General features: G+C 35.7%; 2 protein-coding genes across 2 annotated transcripts; both read right to left on the minus strand.

Annotated features, from left to right (window-relative positions):
* Nucleotides 1-857: 857 nt before the first annotated feature.
* On the minus strand, nucleotides 858-10,554 carry LOC149616253 (uncharacterized). The gene is made up of 10 exons (XM_089856361.1): nucleotides 8,754-10,554; nucleotides 8,606-8,680; nucleotides 8,476-8,524; nucleotides 8,065-8,141; nucleotides 7,553-7,622; nucleotides 6,907-7,077; nucleotides 6,675-6,828; nucleotides 4,851-5,068; nucleotides 3,996-4,288; nucleotides 858-1,189 (listed from the first exon to the last, which is right to left on the minus strand). The coding sequence occupies exons 2-10, from the start codon at nucleotides 8,632-8,634 to the stop codon at nucleotides 928-930; spliced, it is 1,323 nt and encodes a 440-aa protein (XP_089712487.1). The 5' UTR covers nucleotides 8,635-8,680; nucleotides 8,754-10,554; the 3' UTR covers nucleotides 858-927.
* A 1,351-nt stretch (nucleotides 10,555-11,905) lies between these two features.
* On the minus strand, nucleotides 11,906-19,091 carry LOC149616254 (uncharacterized). Its single transcript, XM_089857094.1, has 6 exons — nucleotides 19,018-19,091; nucleotides 18,707-18,776; nucleotides 17,683-17,853; nucleotides 17,458-17,611; nucleotides 12,662-12,879; nucleotides 11,906-12,553 (listed from the first exon to the last, which is right to left on the minus strand). The coding sequence occupies exons 1-6, from the start codon at nucleotides 19,089-19,091 to the stop codon at nucleotides 12,257-12,259; spliced, it is 984 nt and encodes a 327-aa protein (XP_089713220.1). The 3' UTR covers nucleotides 11,906-12,256.

The raw sequence follows: 19,091 nt of genomic DNA on the forward strand, positions 1-19,091 counted from the left end.
TAGTCGTCAAATAGTAGCGTTTCCAAAGCGGTAAAAATGTATTGAAAACGCTAGCATTTTTGGGGTTGCTTAATTAATTCGACAAATAGCTTCGTTTGAATTGTAAATACCAAACCCCGCGGTTGGGCTAAATTCATTAAAAACATTGGCGGGATTCGTTCTAATGGAATTCTGCGCAATAGGAATATACCTGTCGCTATGACCCGCCTCTTCTTTCATGGCACTCCCCCCCCTCGTCCTGGGGAAGGGGGTCCGGGACTTTGACGCGCGCCCACATTACTCAATTCTCTATTCCTACAACTAAAATTAAGCCTATCTATGAAAAACACGGTGTTTGGAATAACATGTATGTGAAATTCCAAAGCAATGACGCTGTTTATATTTATGGCAAAAAAAAATACATAAGGTGCCTTGTTAACTGTATAATTTTATAATTCTTTTGCAAAAACTGCTTTCTTTTTGTTTGTAAGGTTCTTTGATTCTAATTTGACGTTATATAGTCCAAAGAAAAACGTGTGCTCCTTGCGAGGGGCCAACCACTCAACGAATTCGGTGTACACCTTGTACCTTTTATTGTACTGTACAAAAAGGATTACGAGTAATCTTATAATACGTAAGGAAACAGAGTGATTACCACCAGCTCAGATACATGATACTTCACAACATTTTGAGTGATTACAAAGTCATCTTCTATGTCTAATCAGACATTGGAAATGAACAATTATAACTGCCTTACAATACGGTGATATCAGAGGTAAGGATGATCAGATTTCAAATGCAATGGATTTGAATCGTCCTTCTTATGAATTGGAAAATTACTGTCCTTGAAACTTTTCTTCCAGCTAGGTTGTAAGCGTGCATGGTTTTAATCCAAGTTTCAATACACAATTAAATCTCTTTCATTTCTCATGTGGAATCTACTATTCACTAGAAAGCTATTGGACGTTTGAGACGACGTTCCACTCCCCTTGCAGACTTACAATTAGAATACTTAATTCCGTACTCCAATATAAGTGAAATGGTCGAGCATAGATAACCGAAAACCAGGATTAACATCATAACTTTAAGGTCATCGGTAGAAACTGGTCTTTCTTCTGATTGCGGAGCTCGCCAAAGGATTTCGTTCATAATATAATGTTCTTCTTTCTTAAACGTTTCAAGAAACTTGGTTTCAGAGGTTGCCATAAGACTGAAAAATAGTTAAATCAAAATAATGTACAATGAGCAGTAACCTCTACCTATTCATTATAAGACCAATATGCATAGTGAAACATGTTAAGGATAACAGTCTCAGAAATCAGAATATTTTAAAATTATAATTAGTTTAAATGTTCTATGGATAATTATAATAAGTACCTCCGACCAATCGTGTAACGGTGGTCGCCCGTTTCCGCACAGTTTTATTTTTCACACCTTAGAAACCTATAGCCCGTTTCCGCACAATCTTTCATAACCCATTTCCGCTTTCTAACGATAGAATTATTTTTAATGCAGATTTCACAAACGGAATTAAAAGTTGCTCCTTTTATTATCAATACATTTTCTATATCGATATTGATACTGCAATGGTCAAATCACAAGTTTAATAGAATGCCTCTATTGTGGCATAACCTAACTGAACCGAACCTAGTCAAAACCTAACCGAACCTTATCTAACCTAACTTAACCCCAACCGAACCCGAACCAAACCTAACCCTAACCGAACGTACCCAAAATCGAACCCGAATCAAACCTAACCCTAACCGAACGTACCCCCAATCGAACCCGAATCAAACCTAACCCAAAACGAACCTTATCTAACCTAACTTAACCCTAACCGAACGTAACCCCAAACCGAACCTAACCCTAACCGAACGTAACCCCAACCGAACCCGAACCAAATCTAACCCTAACCGAACGTAACCCCAAACCGAACCTAACCCTAACCGAACGTAACCCCAACCGAACCCGAACCAAATCTAACCCTAACCGAACGTAACCCCAACCGAACCCGAACCAAACCTAACCCTAACCGAACGTAACCCCAACCGAACCAAACCTAACCCTAAACGAACCGAGCCTAACCCCAACCGAACCAAACCTAACCCTAAACGAACCGAGCCTAACCTAATCAAAAAAGAAAATAAAATGATTTATTTGTGTTGATTTATTTGCAAACTGTGCGGAAATGGGTTATGGTAAAAAAATGGTGAACTAAAATTTCAATGTAAAAACTGTGCGGAAATGGGCCATAAAAAGTGTGCGGAATTGGGCTATGATTCTCGAAAATTGTGCGGAATTGGGCATCCTCGCGTGTAACGCCCTGCCTTTTCATAATTTCAAACTAAGTCTAATTTTAAAATCATTTGGTGTTTCACTATGCAGATTGGTCTTATAATTAATAGAAGAATCTATAACAAACACTCTCCCTGTAACGATGTTTTGCACGTTTTGGCCGTTGCTTCACGTGAGAAAAGAAATGTAAAACTTCATGATGACATTTTAGGTGACTTTCGATTGAAGTGTGTTTTTAATAATAAAGTAATAACAGGATTCAAGGAAACCTGCTTGGTATCTTCCCATTGCGCAGAATTCCATTAGACCGAATTCTCATTAGACCAATTCCCGCCAATGTTTATAATGAATTTAGCCCAACGGCGGGTTTGGTATTTACAATTCAAACGACGCTATTTGTCGAATTAAGCGACCCCAAAAGTGCTTTGTACTTTAATTTCTATTAATTTCGTTTTTTAATGAAAGCGTTTTAAATACATTTTTACTGCCTTGGAAACGCCACTATTTGACGACTATAGTCCGTCAAACGAAAGAAGAGCCCTGAGAAATTTGTCCAAATTGATGACGCCACCATCGACCCCATAGTACTTTATCAACTTGTTTTGTTTTGTCAATAGTCGTCTGTAATATAGTCTGCTATAAACAGATAGGCTTAATCGCAATAGAACCAATACGTATACATTTTGCAATATATATTTAATATGTTTATGTTTATCTGTTTATAGCAGACTATATTACAGACGACTATTGACAAAACAAAACAAGTTGATAAAGTACTATGGGGTCGATGGTGGCGACACCAATTTGGACAAATTTCTCAGGGCTCTTCTTTCGTTTGACGGACTATAATCGACTATGCAACAAGATGATAATAAAAACGACCTCGGGAAGCTTTCTTTACCGTGTGTTCTAAATATATACTATAATAGTATACAGAAAAATTGAAAATTGGACTTGACTATTTGGGCATGGGTTAAGCATTAAACAAAAACGCTTTCATTCAATAAAACGTTCTTTTTCAAAACCAGGTTAGGTTTGGTTAAGTTAGGTTAGTAACATTTTATAAATCATTTAACAATGTTACGCCTTTTCCAAATATTGATGTTTATCTTCATTGACTTCTCAAATAATATGCCTTTTCGAAAAAATTACTGTTAGGTTAGGTTAGGTTTGGTTTAGTTAGGAGGACGTCTTTTCCTCTTTGGAGCGGTTATACACTTCAAGTATAGTAAAACGGCTGGCTTAAAGTATTTTCATGATGAATATAACATAAAAAAATACATAAATATTAGCAATGTGTTTTATTATGTCATATTTTGCTGATTTATTACTATTCTGTTCTTATAGTCCTTAGTTTTAAAATAATAATTTAGATAATGTTTGGATATAGTGTTCATTTTACGTAGTCCTTAAATTGTCTCTAGTTATTTTAATTTTTGCTAGTAAAGATAAAATCTTTTCGTACCCGGGATTCTATGTATTTAAATTCCATCGGGAAAAACCCGAAGTGCGGGTTTTTCGGTGCAATGGGATTGTCCCATTGGACTGAATCGTAAACCCGCCAAAGTGCGGGTTTTTCGGTCGAATGGGATTGGGTTCGGTTAATTGGGATTCGGCGCAATGCTACTGAACCACTTTGCTTCCAAGATACTTTATTTCTTTCTCTTTTATATAGGAGGTAATGTTGATTATGTGCCATACTAATTGTTATGGATATTTACAATCTGTTGACGGAATCCATAAAATGTGTACAAATTGACATGTTGTATGAAAAAGGAAATGCGAGATAATCTTCAGCTACTGGCTTTGAAAGCTGCAACTTTTGGATTGTACTGTAATCCTCTTTGTCCATTAAAAGAAAAGGCAATAATATCCCAAGTAAATAATCATTCAAGAATAATATTTGATTGCTTCGCAACGTTCTATAAAGATCCGTATCAATCATATCTTGAGTGTCGATGCTCTTTTTTCCAAGTTTTTCAAAAAGTCTTTTGAAATTACCATCACCTTTTGCCTACATAAAAGCAATTTTCAAAAATGTTATAGATATGCACAGGAATGTATGGAGGGGCTGGAATGGCTAAGGTGGCTCTCGTTGTACCCTTGATGGTGGAAACATAAGGCGAGTCCTTTTTTATTTTATTGAGAAGTGTAGCTCCTACCCCTACGTCTGTTTAGCTGTCTGCCGAAGGCGAAAAATGTCATGACTCGTTAAAAAAGGCATGGCAGAAGTGACCTTTTAGATTTTTTAAAGTTAAATGCGTTGATTCGCCGCCGTTCGCGTTCATATTCGATTCTCTCAGCCTAGGCAGAGGACCTAGGGTAGAGGGTGGAGAATTATAGCAAACAAGTTTTTTTGGCAGACAACGAATGAATGAAAATAATTTTAGTGGTAAATGCGATTTTTACGTCAGGCTATGACGTCACTAGCGTAAATTAAGCCACGCCAGTTGCTTCCAAGATCATTTCACGTCGATTAAGATTTGATCTTAGTCATTCCAACCCCTCCATACATTCCTGATATGCACCATATACCTAAATCTTATGTATTACGAAAAAATATTTGCATTATATACCTTTGAAAGAAGAGACTTTTTTTCAGGACTATCTTCCAAAATAAGAAGGGTGTATTGCCGATCAACATTCAGGTCCTCAAATGTTGTAAGGATGTCGTAAGAAATGTCGCAATAATTGGATTTCATCGATGGCAATAGTTGAAGATTTATAATGGTGACGAGTAACAGCCAAATAGCTACAAATTTTAAATTGCCTGGCATGCTTTTCTTTGGAATCGCTATCAAAATAACGAATAAAACAATGATATTCATCAAATCATTTATCATTTGAAGCAATAGTTTTTTTGATAACTCATTTTGAACATTCTTTTAGGTAAATATCATGATCAATCTGATTCTATAATATCGTTTCGATTTTTCTCACAGTAGGTATAGAGTTATGGAAGAATAGATCATTAATTTCGATGTAGCTAAGAAGGAAAGACACGGGGGTAAAACTTTGCCTTCATCTCACTTTTTGGAGCCTGCGCTGTAGTCTTTGTATCATGAGACTTCAATGCATAAACCGAATTGTAAGTCTATATACTGAGGGTTGCCTACTTTCTTTTTTTTTTGAATTGAAAAGGTCTTTTGGAAAGGAGACGAAACAGCCCCGTGAGGAACGGAGGTGGGGGTCAATGGTTACATAGAGGATGGCAGAGAAGACGAGTGAGTGCCCCCTCTGCGAAAAGCTTGTGCGCCCATCAAACACATGTAGCATAATGTTTTCGTCCACTGTCAGAATTTCAACGTATGTTTCAAAACGTGTCTATCTCTCTTTTATAAATACTCTTCGATAGAATCATGGAAGAAGTCGAGAAAGTAGAGTCAAAGAGGGGAGGTGAAGGTAACTTGAACGACCCAGTTTTTTCTGTATCTCACGTGGCGCAAAGCGGAGGAGCCAGGTGTTACGTCATCGGTTAAGAAAGATGTTCAAAAGGGCTCCTTAATAATTGATCCCTAAAATTAGTGGGGTATAAGCCAGCCTGTTTTTAGGCTTTAGTGTTTCTGTAGACGTTACAAACATACACAGAAGAGATACGCGCGTTACTTATTACCTACTTGGACGTAACCTGAAGATGTGGCTACCAGTTTGTGAACAGTAACCAGTGAAATTAACCTTGTATCAGGGATAAGGGAGGTGAGATGGATTGGAAATGATGAAGGGCGACCTGCGGCACCGTATCTCTCCCAGTGTACCTCGCGAACTCCCCTACCCTTCGGTAGGCGATTGCCAAGTGCTGCCGCGTAGCGCCATTTTATATGTTCGAGAACTAGCTTATATTTTTAAGATAGAGGGAGCGTCTTATACAATTTCGTCCGGTACGACCCTACCTAACCGCTGAGGATGCTGGGAGGACTACGGTGCCGTAGGTGGGGGTACAGAGGTAACGCTATAGGTATGGGGCTTTCCACTCCATTCCTCTCTCCTTCAAGCTTGTATGTCACATATTTTCATCTAAACCTTTCCCAATTAGTCTTAAAAACGATTGCTACTGCGCCGCCATTGGTTTAGTGGGATCTGCTGAATCGAGCCTCTTACCCCTTGCCTTTCTAAGCATGTGAGAATTCAACAAATAGGGGTAAGTGGTTCGATTTAGCAGACACCACTAAACGAATGGCGGATGGCGCAGTAGTCCTCGCTTTCAAGACTAATAAAATGCAAATTATTTTGTAATAAGAGATGAATCATTTTGCTTTTAATTATTTTCCCTTTATATTTAGACAAAGGCCTTCTTTGAAAGTATAATGTTATGTTACCTGAACGTTTCCTTTAAATGGAAAGGAGGTCAAGTAGGAAGTGTAACGTTTAAAATCATAAAAATTACATTAAAAACCACTCACCCTTAAGAAAGAATAGAAAAAATAAGTCCCACATGTTGATCATCAACTTTCGGAATAAGACAGTCACTTTCAATCTTCGATATGTGTGAAAGGCAGAAGAAGCCGTCATCAATACTGAACATAAGAGTAGTAACACTATTATATAAGCTGTAACCTGCGAATTACCAAGTTATAAATTAGCTATCTTCTTTCAAACAAAATGTAAAACGATAAATATAAACGTAAAACGTACAGGAGCATCGAAAGAAAGTAAATCTGTTGAAGTAACAGATTTGGGATCAGGTGTTCCGGTTATCATAGTGAGAGCAGCGAAAACGTAAGGATAAGAAAAGGCATTGACGTTCCATCTTGTTCGATTCTCGAAAAGAGACATCATTACAGGAAACACCAGCAAGGCTATCTCCTATGATAAAAATATTCATCAGTTCAGTTTACTCATACGTAAGTGAATCACACCTAAAGTCTACGAAAAATCATCTTCCAAAATTATCGCTACTTAAGCAGAACTAGACTAAATTTTCAATAACTATATTTAATTTGTGCTGTCTAGGAACAAATTGAATAAAGTAATTGAACAAAAGCAATTATTCATGCTGGTAAACTAAGAATATTTTGAGGTATGACGAGAGGACAGTGTTTACGTCCCAGCCAAGTTCTGAATAACGATTGAATAATTCATAGTTTTCGTTTTAGGCCTGCAGGGGCTTAAGTAGCAATTCAGGTAAAAAATGGGTAGATAGTCATCCTCTTCCCTTGGAGAGGTAAATATTATGGTTTTCCAACTTGTTCGACAAAATTACGGAGTTTCATGCATTGACTTCTCTATATGCCATATTTCAATTTCACGTTTTTCGTTACTATGCTAATTTTCTAATTACTTGAGGCAATTCTTCCTCATATTTAAAGGTGTTGAGCAACTCATCTTTGCTGAAACTCTGAAGTTCTAAACTGAAAGTAAAGTTTTTAAAGTGAAGATTAAAACCAAAAAATAAATGACCGTTATCCTGCAACCAGTTTTTAAGTCTGTCTCAGGAAGCAAGGGAGGTAGTGGTCAGTTGAAAATAAGGTTCAGGTCAAGACGAGGGAAACCGTTTGGGAACTTTTACAAGTTTTTGTTTTCGTATTTCCTTCACATAGGGGGGAAACTTTAGGGTTTTAGAATATTTCGCATAACTCTTGGGTCTCAAGGAAACCGCTTACCGAATTTCGAGCTTCTATCTAACCTGGAAGTAGATTAAAAACAGACTGACAGTCTGACATTCGTCTAACGGATTTTACGTATATATTGACTTTTTACATCATTGTCAGATGCCGAATTTCAACCCTTCTAAGCTCAAAAGTTACCTCTAACAATGTCAGTATGATATGTCATATAGTAATATATTCTTACCTTATATTAAGTATATTCTCTGCATATCTGACAATTTCTTCTTTGATTTTACCTTGAGATTCAATTATATCCATTTCCTAATGCAATTTAAGAGTAATATAACAATTCTCTGCTAAGTTTTTACAAAAATACATTGCTGTTTACGTCCATAACTCTATTGAAGTTAAACTTATTTTTTAGAGCTAATACTTTAAACTAAACTGGTTTTGTTATTTAATATAGTTTCCGTTACGTTGTGCAAATATGTCAGCGTTTACAGTTTAGTTCATATTTGCTATAATTGTGTAGATAAATATTGTTTATATTAGAAAATGTATAGTTTTTCAAAGAATTAGTAATTCAAAACTGTGCATTACTGAAATATCAAATAATTCAAAACTATTTGATTATAATGAAGTTAGCAATATTTACCTGTAAGTAGCCTATTTTAATATGGCGGATGTCATTGCAATAAGAATTGCTAGATTAAGTAAAAAATGTTTCTGTGAAAAGGTAATTATATATCACAGCTTTCCTAATGAACCGGATTATAAACGCTCACTTGAGGTTCTCCATTTCGTTTATGTTCATTTGAACGAAACCGCTTTTGTTTCTTCTAATATGGTATTCATCGAAACTAAATATATAGCAATAGGCACTTTCGTGCGATAAACAGATAATGGAAAATATTCCGTTTCTACACATTATACCTTAGAATAACGGAAGCAATCGGTTTGTTTTATTTAGTTAATCGATCTGCGAACTTCGCTTTGTATATAAATGTATTCAAACACAATTTAGAACTCTAAACGATTAAACGAAGCCTTGGTCGGTCAACTGAACGTAAATTTAGTCCATCGACCTGCTGCCTCTATATTAGGTCAAACGAGAAAAGAAGCTGATAATGGCAAACGGCACAAACAAAATAATCACCACAATACATTCATTGCTTAAAATATAAGAAAGTAAGTCGGCCCAACCAAAATTTTGGCAAACTCTCCGTGTAATTAAAAATAGTTAAAAACCGAAAATATTTTTTGATAAATTTGCCTTACTTGAGGTTTTCCATTTCACACGTCTTCATTTGAACGCTAACGAAAACGGTCTGGAAATACCGTATGGAATACATGATTATAATTATACATTAAAATAATGATTGCCCTTATAAGTGCAGTACGCTTTTTAGAACGCAATATATAGAAATGCTGAAGGTAAAAATATAATAAAACATATTTAACAGAGCAGGACCAGCCGACTAACGTCAGCTCATCGATTTCCAGCCTCTAACGCGATTGCACGAAACGTGAAAATAAGTAAATACTTTGAAAACCTAAAAATATTACGCCCAGACCAATGCACACAAAATTTACTTCACTGTGGATTTTAATAGCTATAAACAAACATTGAAACTGCGTATAGTTTGCCTGCCAGAGTCGGCAATTATTCATATTACAGAGCATTAAAGGATTATACCAACCCAATGCTTAGCCATTACACAAATTATGAAATTGGCGAAATATACTTCAAAGCCACCCATAAATCGATTTTTTACACTACTTTAAGGTTTGAAACAGGAATGCGTATGAATTCTTCCTACTATTGATTCCCAGCTTGTACCTTAATCCACAAGGCACTAAAATTAGACCCATGTTGATGAGAAAACAATTATGATGTAACCACCATCCTCGAGTGAACCGGAAAATACGAATTTATTTTGTCACCAATCAGGATTCTCCGGAGAGCTATAGTTCGTTTTCCCCTTGTGACCTAGCTACTTCCGACTCAATTTAGAGCCACCTCACATCCGCTTGTGTACCGTGCTTTAAAAGGCCAGCTTCTGGACCAAGTTGGGAATCCATAATAATTTAGGTAATTCTCGAATATACCAGAACCTCCGAAATGATCTAGGCCCGTGCCTATCGCGAAGCGAGAATATTTTTTTAACTAATTTAGTTCGCCGTGTTTTCTTGCTTGGGGGCGCTTTTAGTATCGGAAAATAAAAATAAGTTCAGTCTCGTGACCCCGTTGACTGCTACAATATTAGGGCAGGGGCATAGACGTAGAGTGGTGAAGCCGAGGTCGCGGATAATGAGATAATGTTTAAGGAAATTTCCAAAGACCTTTATTAAACAATCGTGTCAAACTATAATTATAACTGGAGTAAAAAAATTTTAGTAATAATTTTAAAACAGCAACGCATCGAGGGGCTATTCACTCAAGTTTTCTGTACTCCTGTTAAGAATGGTACGATGTGGCTGCTATCACAAGCCCTTGGGTAGTCTTGTTTATTATCATCTTGTTGCATAGTCGTCAAATAGTGGCGTTTCCAAAGCAGTAAAAATGTATTGAAAACGCTAGCATGTTTGGGGTCGCTTAATTAATTCGACAAATAGCGTCGTTTGAATTGTAAATACCAAACCTGCGGTTGGGCTAAATTCATAAAAAACATTGGCGGGATTCGGTCTAATGGAATTCTGCGCAATGGGAATATAACTGTCGCTATGATCCCCCCGTCCCGGTGAAGGGGGTCCGGGACTTTGACGCGCGCCCACATTACTCAGTTCTCCATTCCTACTACTAAAATTAAGCCTATCTATGAAAAACACGGTGTTTGGTGGAACATGTTTGTGAAATTCCAAAGCAATGACGCTGTTTATATTTATGGCAAAAAAAAAAAAAATACAGAAGGTGCCTTGTCAACTGAAACATATTTCTGTATAATTTTATAATTCTTTAGCAAAAACTGCTTTCTTTTTGTTTGTAAGGTTCTTTGATTCTAATTTGACGTTTTATAGTCCAAAGAACAACATGTGCTCCTAGCGAGGGGCCAACCACTGAACGAATTCGGTGTACACGTTGCACCTTTTATTGTACTGTACTAAAAGGATTAAGAGTAATCTTATAATACGTATGGAAACAGAGTGATTACCACCAGCTCGGATACATGATTTTTCACAACATTTTGAGTGATTGCCAAAGTCATCTTCTATGTCTAATCAGACATTAGAAATGAACAATTATAACTGCCATACAATTCGGTGATATCAGAGGTATGGATGATCAGATTTCAAATGCAATGGATTTGAAACGTCCTTCTTATGAATTGGAAAATTCCTGTCCTTGAAATTTCTCTTTCAGCTTCTAAGCTGTATCATTCATTTTCGGATTTCACAGAAAGCATGCATGGTTTCAATCCATAATTAAATCTCTTTTATTTCTCATGTGGATCTACTATTCATTGGAACTCTATTGGACGTTAGAAACGACGTTCCACTCGTCTCGTTGACTCACAAACCAACTGCTTAATTAAGTACTCTAATAAAAGTGAAGTGGTCGAGCATAGATAACCGAAAACCAGGATTAACATCATAACTTTAAGGTCGTCAGTAGAAACGGGTCTTTCTTCCGATTGCGGAGCTCGCCAAAGGATTTCGTTCATAATATAATGTTCTTCTTTCTTAAACATTTCAAGAAACTTAGTTTCAGAGGTTGCCATAAGACTGAAAAATAATTCAATAGTTAAACCAAAATAATGTACAATGTGCAATAACCTCTAGCTATTCATTAAAGGTTTTCTTATTTTCTATATGCGTAGTTTTTTCCTGATTATTAATATTGAATAAACGGTTTCTCCGTTGCATCACGCGAGAAGAGAATGAAATGTGAAATTTTATGGTGACAATTTCGGTGAATATCGCTTGCGGCAGAAATACACAACCCTCCTCGAAGTGTCTATATGTAACGTTTACCATCCCCTCAATGCCAGTTCTCCCAATGCAAAAGTGGATATAGAAGAGTGAAATAAGGCATTTTGAGTCTTTTCAAGTACATTCTTACACGCCTGCAGCAGCGCCATCTTGTTTTACCCCTAACTGTGGAACGGCTTAGGTTCAGTGGGACGCAAAAAAAGGGGGAAGAATGCTCGGAATTAATGGCAGGTGGTGTACGTCAGATTTAGGTAGATGCATCTGGCTGTATTTAAGCCTGAAGCAGGTTTGGGGAAAACTTAGGTACTCTGGGTGTGACGGGGATATTTTTTCCATATCATGCATAGGGTGGCAGTAAATCGTTTTCCTGGTTTTTGTTTGAAAAGTGTTTATAATAATCAGGAAATAACATGATTCAAGGAACTTTGCTTCCAAGGTAATTCATTTCTTTCTCTTTTATATAGGAGGTAATGTTGATTATGTGCCATACTAATTGTTATGGATATTTACAATCTGTTGACGGAATCCATAAAATGTGTACAAATTGACATGTTGTATGAAAAAGGAAATGCGAGATAATCTTCAGCTACTGGCTTAGAAAGCTGCAACTTTTGGATTGTACTGTAATCCTCTTTGTCCATTAAAAGAAAAGGCAATACTATTCCAATTATATAATCATTCAAGAACAATATTTCATTGTTTCGCAAGGTTCTATAAAGATCCGTATCAATCATACTTTGACTGTCGACGCTCTTTTTTTCAAGTTTTTCAAAAATTCTTTTGAAATTACCGTCAACTTTTGCCTACATAAAAAACACACATTTTTGTTTGCAAAAAGATTATAGATATGCACCCCATATGCCGAAATATTAGGTGCCCAAAAATTACGAAAATATATTTGCATTATTTACCCTTGAAAGGAGAGACTTTTTTTCGGGACTTTCTTCCAAAATAAGAAGGGTGTATTGCCGATCGTAACTCAGGTCCTCAAATGATGTAACAGTGTCATAAGAAAGGTCGCAATATCTGGATTTCATAGATGGCAATAATTGAAGATTTATAATGGTCACGGATAACAGCCAAATAGCCACAAATTTTAAATTGCCTGACACGCTTTTCGTTGGAATTGCTATCAAAATTACGAAAGAAACAACGATACTGATAAAATTATTTATCATATGAAACAATTGTTTTTGATAACTCATAACATGATCAATAATATCGTTTCGATCCTTCTCACAGTAGGAATAGAGTCATGGAAGAATAGATTATTAATTTTGACGTAACTAAGAGGGAAAGAAACGGGGGTAAAACTTTGCCTTCCATCTCACTTTTTGGAGCCTGCGCTGTAGTCTTTTTGTACCATGAGAGTGCGCAAAGACTGCAATGTATAAACCGTCTTGTATACTGAGGGTTGCCCACTTTCTTTGTTTCTTTTTTGAATCGAAAAGGTCTTTTGGAAAGGAGACGAAACAGCATAGGCCCCCGATCCATGCGTCATGAGGAACGGAGATGGGGGGGGGGGCATTGCTACACGGCACGATTCTGCGCATTTATCAAGCCTGCACCTGACGTCTCCTCTTTCTCTACAACTATGGTTAGATAGAGAGATTTTTCAAAACGTGCCTATCTCTCTTTTATAACCTACTCTTTTATAGAGAAAGTACTCTATAGAGAAAGTAGAGTCAAAGAGGGGAGGTGAATGTAACTTGAACAGTCCAGTTTTTTTCTGTATCTCACGTGCGCAAAGCGAAGGAGGCAGATGTCAGGAGATCCGTTAACAAAGATATTCAAGAGGGCTCCTTAATAATTGATCTCTAAAATTAGTTGGGCATAAACCACCCTGATTTTACGTTTTAGTGTTTATGTGGACGGCACAAACATTCACAGAAGAGATACGCGCGCTACTTGTTCCTTACTTAAATGTCACCTGAAGATGTGGCTACCAGTTTCTGAACAGTAACCAGTGAAATTAACCTTGTATGTCACAACCTTTTCCAATTAGTGTTAAAAACGATTGCTACTGCGCCGCCATTGGTTTAGTGGGGTCTGCTGAATCGAGCCTCTTATCCCTTGCCTCTCTCAGCATGTGAGAATTCAAGCAATAGGGGTAAAAGGTTCGATTTAGCGGATGCCACTAAACCCATGGCAGCGTAGTAGTTCACGTTTTTAAGACTAATTAAATTCTAATTATTTTGTAATAAGATATGAATCATTTTGTTTTTAATTATTTTTCCTTTATATCCCTTACAAAAATCTTCTTAAGAGTTCTAAAGGAATTTCTTTGGAACCCTACGGAGCCCTTGGGATCATTTTCTAAAGAAACTATTTCCAAAGACTTCCTTGGAATTTCCTAAAGAATTCTTGAGATAAATTTCCTAAGAATGTCTTGGGATTATTTTCTAAAGAAATTCTTTAGGAATTCTAGAGATAAATTTCCAAAGAAGGTCTAGGGATTATTTTCTAAAGAAATTCTTTAGGAATTCTAGAGCTAAATTTCCAAAGAATGGCTTGGGGTTGTTTTCTAAAGACATTCTTTAGGAATTCTAGACCTAAATTTCCAAAGAATGGCTTGGGGTTGTTTTCCAAAGAAATTCGTTAGGAATTATTGAGATAAATGTCCAAAAAAGCTCTAGGGTTTATTTTCCAAAGAAATTCGATAAGAATTCTAGAGATAAATTTCCAAAGAAGATCTAGGGTTTATTTTCCAAAGAAATTCGTTTGGAATTCAAGAGATATATTTCCAAAGGTCTAGGGTTTATTTTCCAAAGAAATTCGTTTGGAATTCAAGAGATATATTTCCAAAGAAGGTCTAGGGTTTATTTTCCAAAGAAATTCGTTTGGAATTCAAGAGATATATTTCCAAAGAAGGTCTAGGGTTTATTTTACAACGAAATTAGTTAAGAATTTTAGAGATGAATTTCAAAGGGCCAGATATTGCAATTATGCTTTACATATAATTATCTCAAAACATTTTTACCCAAATTGTTTAGCTTAAGTTTTCCTAGATAGACATTAACTTGATGGTTAAAAAATTTAAAAACGTTTCACGAAGGCTTGTCCCGTAGCTAAAGCTCAGCAAGCGCTGAAATCGAATGTATATTTACCTATTTTTTTATTTTTTTGCCTTTAATAATCCGTGAGGTGTTTATGTAAAGGATAAAATAGATTAAAAGTAAAATAAGATTAATTAAAATCGTTATGTTTAGATTTACAGGGAATCAAAGCCGTCAGTCGGAATTTTTGCTTAATTATCTTATGGCATGTTTTATCTTTATTTCGAGCGTAATTAGAGTCCAAAATAAATATTTTTTTTAAAATATTGTAGAGAAAATTAGGTTAAACGCGTCTCTGATACTCGAAAAACTCTCAGTGAATATACATTATTAAATTTAACAACAACGTCTGTATCTACTGCTTGGCCATTAAAGCCTCCAAAACCCACTTAGTACCCCATACAATTGCACAAGGTTAAAACTTTCTGCCGTTTACGGATGTTTCAAAGTCGATTTAAATGTCTGACTTTATAAGCATTTTCACACTGCATGCGAGAACTTCCCTCGCTATAAGGGGTGTTGTTCAGCATATAAGAACTGCACTCCCAGTATTGGGATATGGTTCTGCATGTGAGAACTATCCTCGTTTCTAGTGGCCAAATTAATTTACCCAATAACCTTCTCTATATGTTCCCCAAGAAAATTCCATAGATATTTTCCAAGGAAATTGCAAAGATTTTTCCCAAGAAAATTCCAAAGAAATTTCCCAAGTAAATTGCAAAGAAATTTCCCAAGTAAATTCCAAAGACATTTCCGAAGTAAATTCCAAAGACATTTCCCAAGTAAATTCCAAAGACATTTCCCAAGTAAATTCCAAAGACATTTCCCAAGTAAATTCCAAAGACATTTCCCAAGTAAATTCCAAAGACATTTCCCAAGTAAATTCCAAAGACATTTCCCAAGTAAATTCCAAAGACATTTCCCAAGTAAATTCCAAAGACATTTCCCAAGTAAATTCCAAAGACATTTCCCAAGTAAATTCCAAAGACATTTCCCAAGTAAATTCCAAAGACATTTCCCAAGTAAATTCCAAAGACATTTCCCAAGTAAATTCCAAAGACATTTCCCAAGTAAATTCCAAAGACATTTCCCAAGTAAATTCCAAAGACATTTCCCAAGTAAATTCCAAAGACATTTCCCAAGTAAATTCCAAAGACATTTCCCAAGTAAATTCCAAAGACATTTCCCAAGTAAATTCCAAAGACATTTCCCAAGAAAATTCCAAAGACATTTCCCAAGAAAATTCCAAAGACATTTCCCAAGAAAATTCCAAAGATATATCCCAAGAAAATTCCAAAGATATATCCCAAGAAAATTCCAAAGATATATCCCAAGAAAATTCCAAAGATATATCCCAAGAAAATTCCAAAGATATATCCCAAGAAAATTCCAAAGATATATCCCAAGAAAATTCCAAAGATATATCCCAAGAAAATTCCAAAGATATATCCCAAGAAAATTCCAAAGATATATCCCAAGAAAATTCCAAAGATATATCCCAAGAAAATTCCAAAGATATATCCCAAGAAAATTCCAAAGATATATCCCAAGAAAATTCCAAAGATATATCCCAAGAAAATTCCAAAGATATATCCCAAGAAAATTCCAAAGATATATCCCAAGAAAATTCCAAAGATATATCCCAAGAAAATTCCAAAGATATATCCCAAGAAAATTCCAAAGATATATCCCAAGAAAATTCCAAAGATATTTCCCAAGAAAATTCCAAAGATATTTCCCAAGAAAATTCCAAAGATATTTCCCAAGAAAATTCCAAAGATATTTCCCAAGAAAATTCCAAAGATATTTCCCAAGAAAATTCCAAAGATATTTCCCAAGAAAATTCCAAAGATATTTCCCAAGAAAATTCCAAAGATATTTCCCAAGAAAATTCCAAAGATATTTCCCAAGAAAATTCCAAAGATATTTCCCAAGAAAATTCCAAAGATATTTCCCAAGAAAATTCCAAAGATATTTCCCAAGAAAATTCCAAAGATATTTCCCAAGAAAATTCCAAAGATATTTCCCAAGAAAATTCCAAAGATATTTCCCATGAAAATTCCAAAGATATTTCCCATGAAAATTCCAAAGATATTTCCAGAGAAAATTCCAAAGATATTTCCAGAGAAAATTCCAAAGATATTTCCCAAGAAAATTCCAAAGATATTTCCCAAGAAAATTCCAAAGATATTTCCAAAGTAATTTCCAAAGAAAAAGAGGCCAATATTCCCCAATTTCCTAAAGAACGCCTTAAGGATTTCCAAAGAAATTTCCCAAGGAATTTTCTTAAGAGTTCTTAAGAAGATTTTTGTAAGGGATATAGAGAAAGGCATTCTTTGAAAGTATAATGTTATGTTACCTGAACGTTTCCTTTAAAGTAACAGGCGGCTCCATTACCACCCCTAGCATGCTGGCTAATCTGCTGTACACGAATTTTACCTTGCCAAAGGCAGAAACCAATCAGACCTAATGCACTAGGTCCCATTGGTTCCTGCCTTGGTTTAACTAGCCTTTGCCAAACTTAGCCAACGTGTAGCAGAAAAGGAATCTTTCAGGGGCATCAACGGAGCCGCCTTTGCTTTAAATGGAAAGGAGGACAAGTAGGAAGTGTAACGTTTAAAATCATAAAAAATAACATTAAAACCACTCACCCTTAAGAAGGAATAGAAAAAATAAGTTCCACATGTTGATCATCAACTTTCGGAATAAAACAGACACTTTCAATCTTCGATAAGTGTGAAAGGCAAAAGAAGCCGTCATCAATACTGAACATAAGAGTAGTAACACTATTATATAAGCTGTAACCTGTGAGTTACCAAGTTATAAATGAGCTATCTTCTTTCAAACAAAATCTAAAACGATAAATATAAGCGTACCATAGCATCGAAATAAAGTAAATCTGTTGAAGTAATAGATTTGGGATCGGGTGTTCCGGTTATCATAGTGAGAGCGGCGAAAACGTAAGGAAAAGAAAAGGCATTGACGTTCCATCTTGTTCGATTCTCGAAAAGAGACATCATTACAGGAAACATTATCAAGGCTATCTCCTACGATAAAAATTTTCAACAGATCAGTTTATTCATACATAAGTGAATCAAACCTAAAGTCTACGAGAGGTTAGTGTTGATCCGCAAACCAAGTTGTAAATAGAACTTACAGTAACGCCAAAAACGTATTTATATAAGAATAACGTTGAAACTAGCCAATTCCCTACCCATCCTCGACTACTTTGTATGTTTTGAAGGGAGTGGCTCATAATTTCAAAACTCGCGCTCGCCATCTATCGGCCTTATTCTCTCATATTTTGCGGTTTAAAGATGGATACTGTATAAGAAATGTAAATAATAATAAGTTATAACTGTACTAAAATAATAATTAAACATCAATTAAATATATTCTAATTCTAAACTTTAAAACCTAATTAAACTATATCAGGAGTTATATCGCATATCGCATTGTTGTCCACTTCGCTTTTTTACCACATTATTATTATTTAACCAAAAAAATCGAGATAAGAATGACAGTTTTGACCATAGCAGTCGCTATAGACAAAATTTGTGGGTGGAGCCAAAATATAAGCAGACGAAGTTTCTCAATGAAGTATGCAAGGGTGGTATCAGAGGCTAAAACTATGATCCGACGTTCTCAGTACATAAATCCTTTTTTGATAACGCTTGAATAATTCATAACTTTAGTTGTAACACCTTCAGTGGGTTATCATTAAATAGCAAAAGTTGCGTATTCAGGCAGATGATGGGTAAATAGTCCTCCTCGCATTGGAGAGGTAATATTTTACTTCCCCAACTTGTGCGGCAAAATTTGTCCGTTTCATGCATTGACTTCTCTATGTGCCATATTTTCAATTCACATTTTTCGTTAGTATGCTAAATTTCTAGTTACTTGAGGTAATTCTTCTTCATATGTCAAAATGTTGAGGAACTCATCTTTGCTGAAACTCTGAAGTTCTAAACTGAAAATAAAGTTTTTAAAGTGAAGATTAAAAAAATTAAAGATCTTCATCCTGGAACTGTCACGGGCGGGCATGGGGAAGTGTTAAGTCGAAAATAAGGTTAAAATAAATAATAAAATAAAAATTAGGGTTAGGTGGTCTGAGGTTAAAAGAAACCCCTTGTCAAACTTCGATCCTTCTAAGAGTAAAGGTGGCCTCTAATAATTTCAGTATGATATGTCAAGTAGGAAACAATTCTCACCTCACATTAAGCGTATTCTCTGCAAATCTGACAATTTCTTCTTTGATTTTACCTTGAGATTCAATTATATCCAT

Source organism: Phalangium opilio, unplaced genomic scaffold (genome assembly GCF_054372755.1).
Source record: "Phalangium opilio isolate 3A_F unplaced genomic scaffold, DU_Popi_V2 ptg000217l_1, whole genome shotgun sequence".
NCBI classification, from domain to species: domain Eukaryota; kingdom Metazoa; phylum Arthropoda; class Arachnida; order Opiliones; family Phalangiidae; genus Phalangium; species Phalangium opilio.

Coding starts and splice junctions, on each gene's coding strand:
- LOC149616253 (XM_089856361.1), bottom strand. CDS start 8,634: ATGAACATAAACGAAATGGAGAACCTCAA. Junction 7,623..8,064: donor GAGAATATACTTAATATAAG/GTAAGAATATAT, acceptor CTTTACTTTCAG/TTTAGAACTTCAGAGTTTCA. Junction 5,069..6,674: donor TTTTCTATTCTTTCTTAAGG/GTGAGTGGTTTT, acceptor TTATTTTGATAG/CGATTCCAAAGAAAAGCATG.
- LOC149616254 (XM_089857094.1), bottom strand. CDS start 19,091: ATGGATATAATTGAATCTCAAGGTAAAATCAAAGAAGAAATTGTCAGA. Junction 12,880..17,457: donor TTTTCTATTCCTTCTTAAGG/GTGAGTGGTTTT, acceptor TAATTTTGATAG/CAATTCCAACGAAAAGCGTG. Junction 12,554..12,661: donor AAAAGTCTCTCCTTTCAAGG/GTAAATAATGCA, acceptor TTTTTTATGTAG/GCAAAAGTTGACGGTAATTT.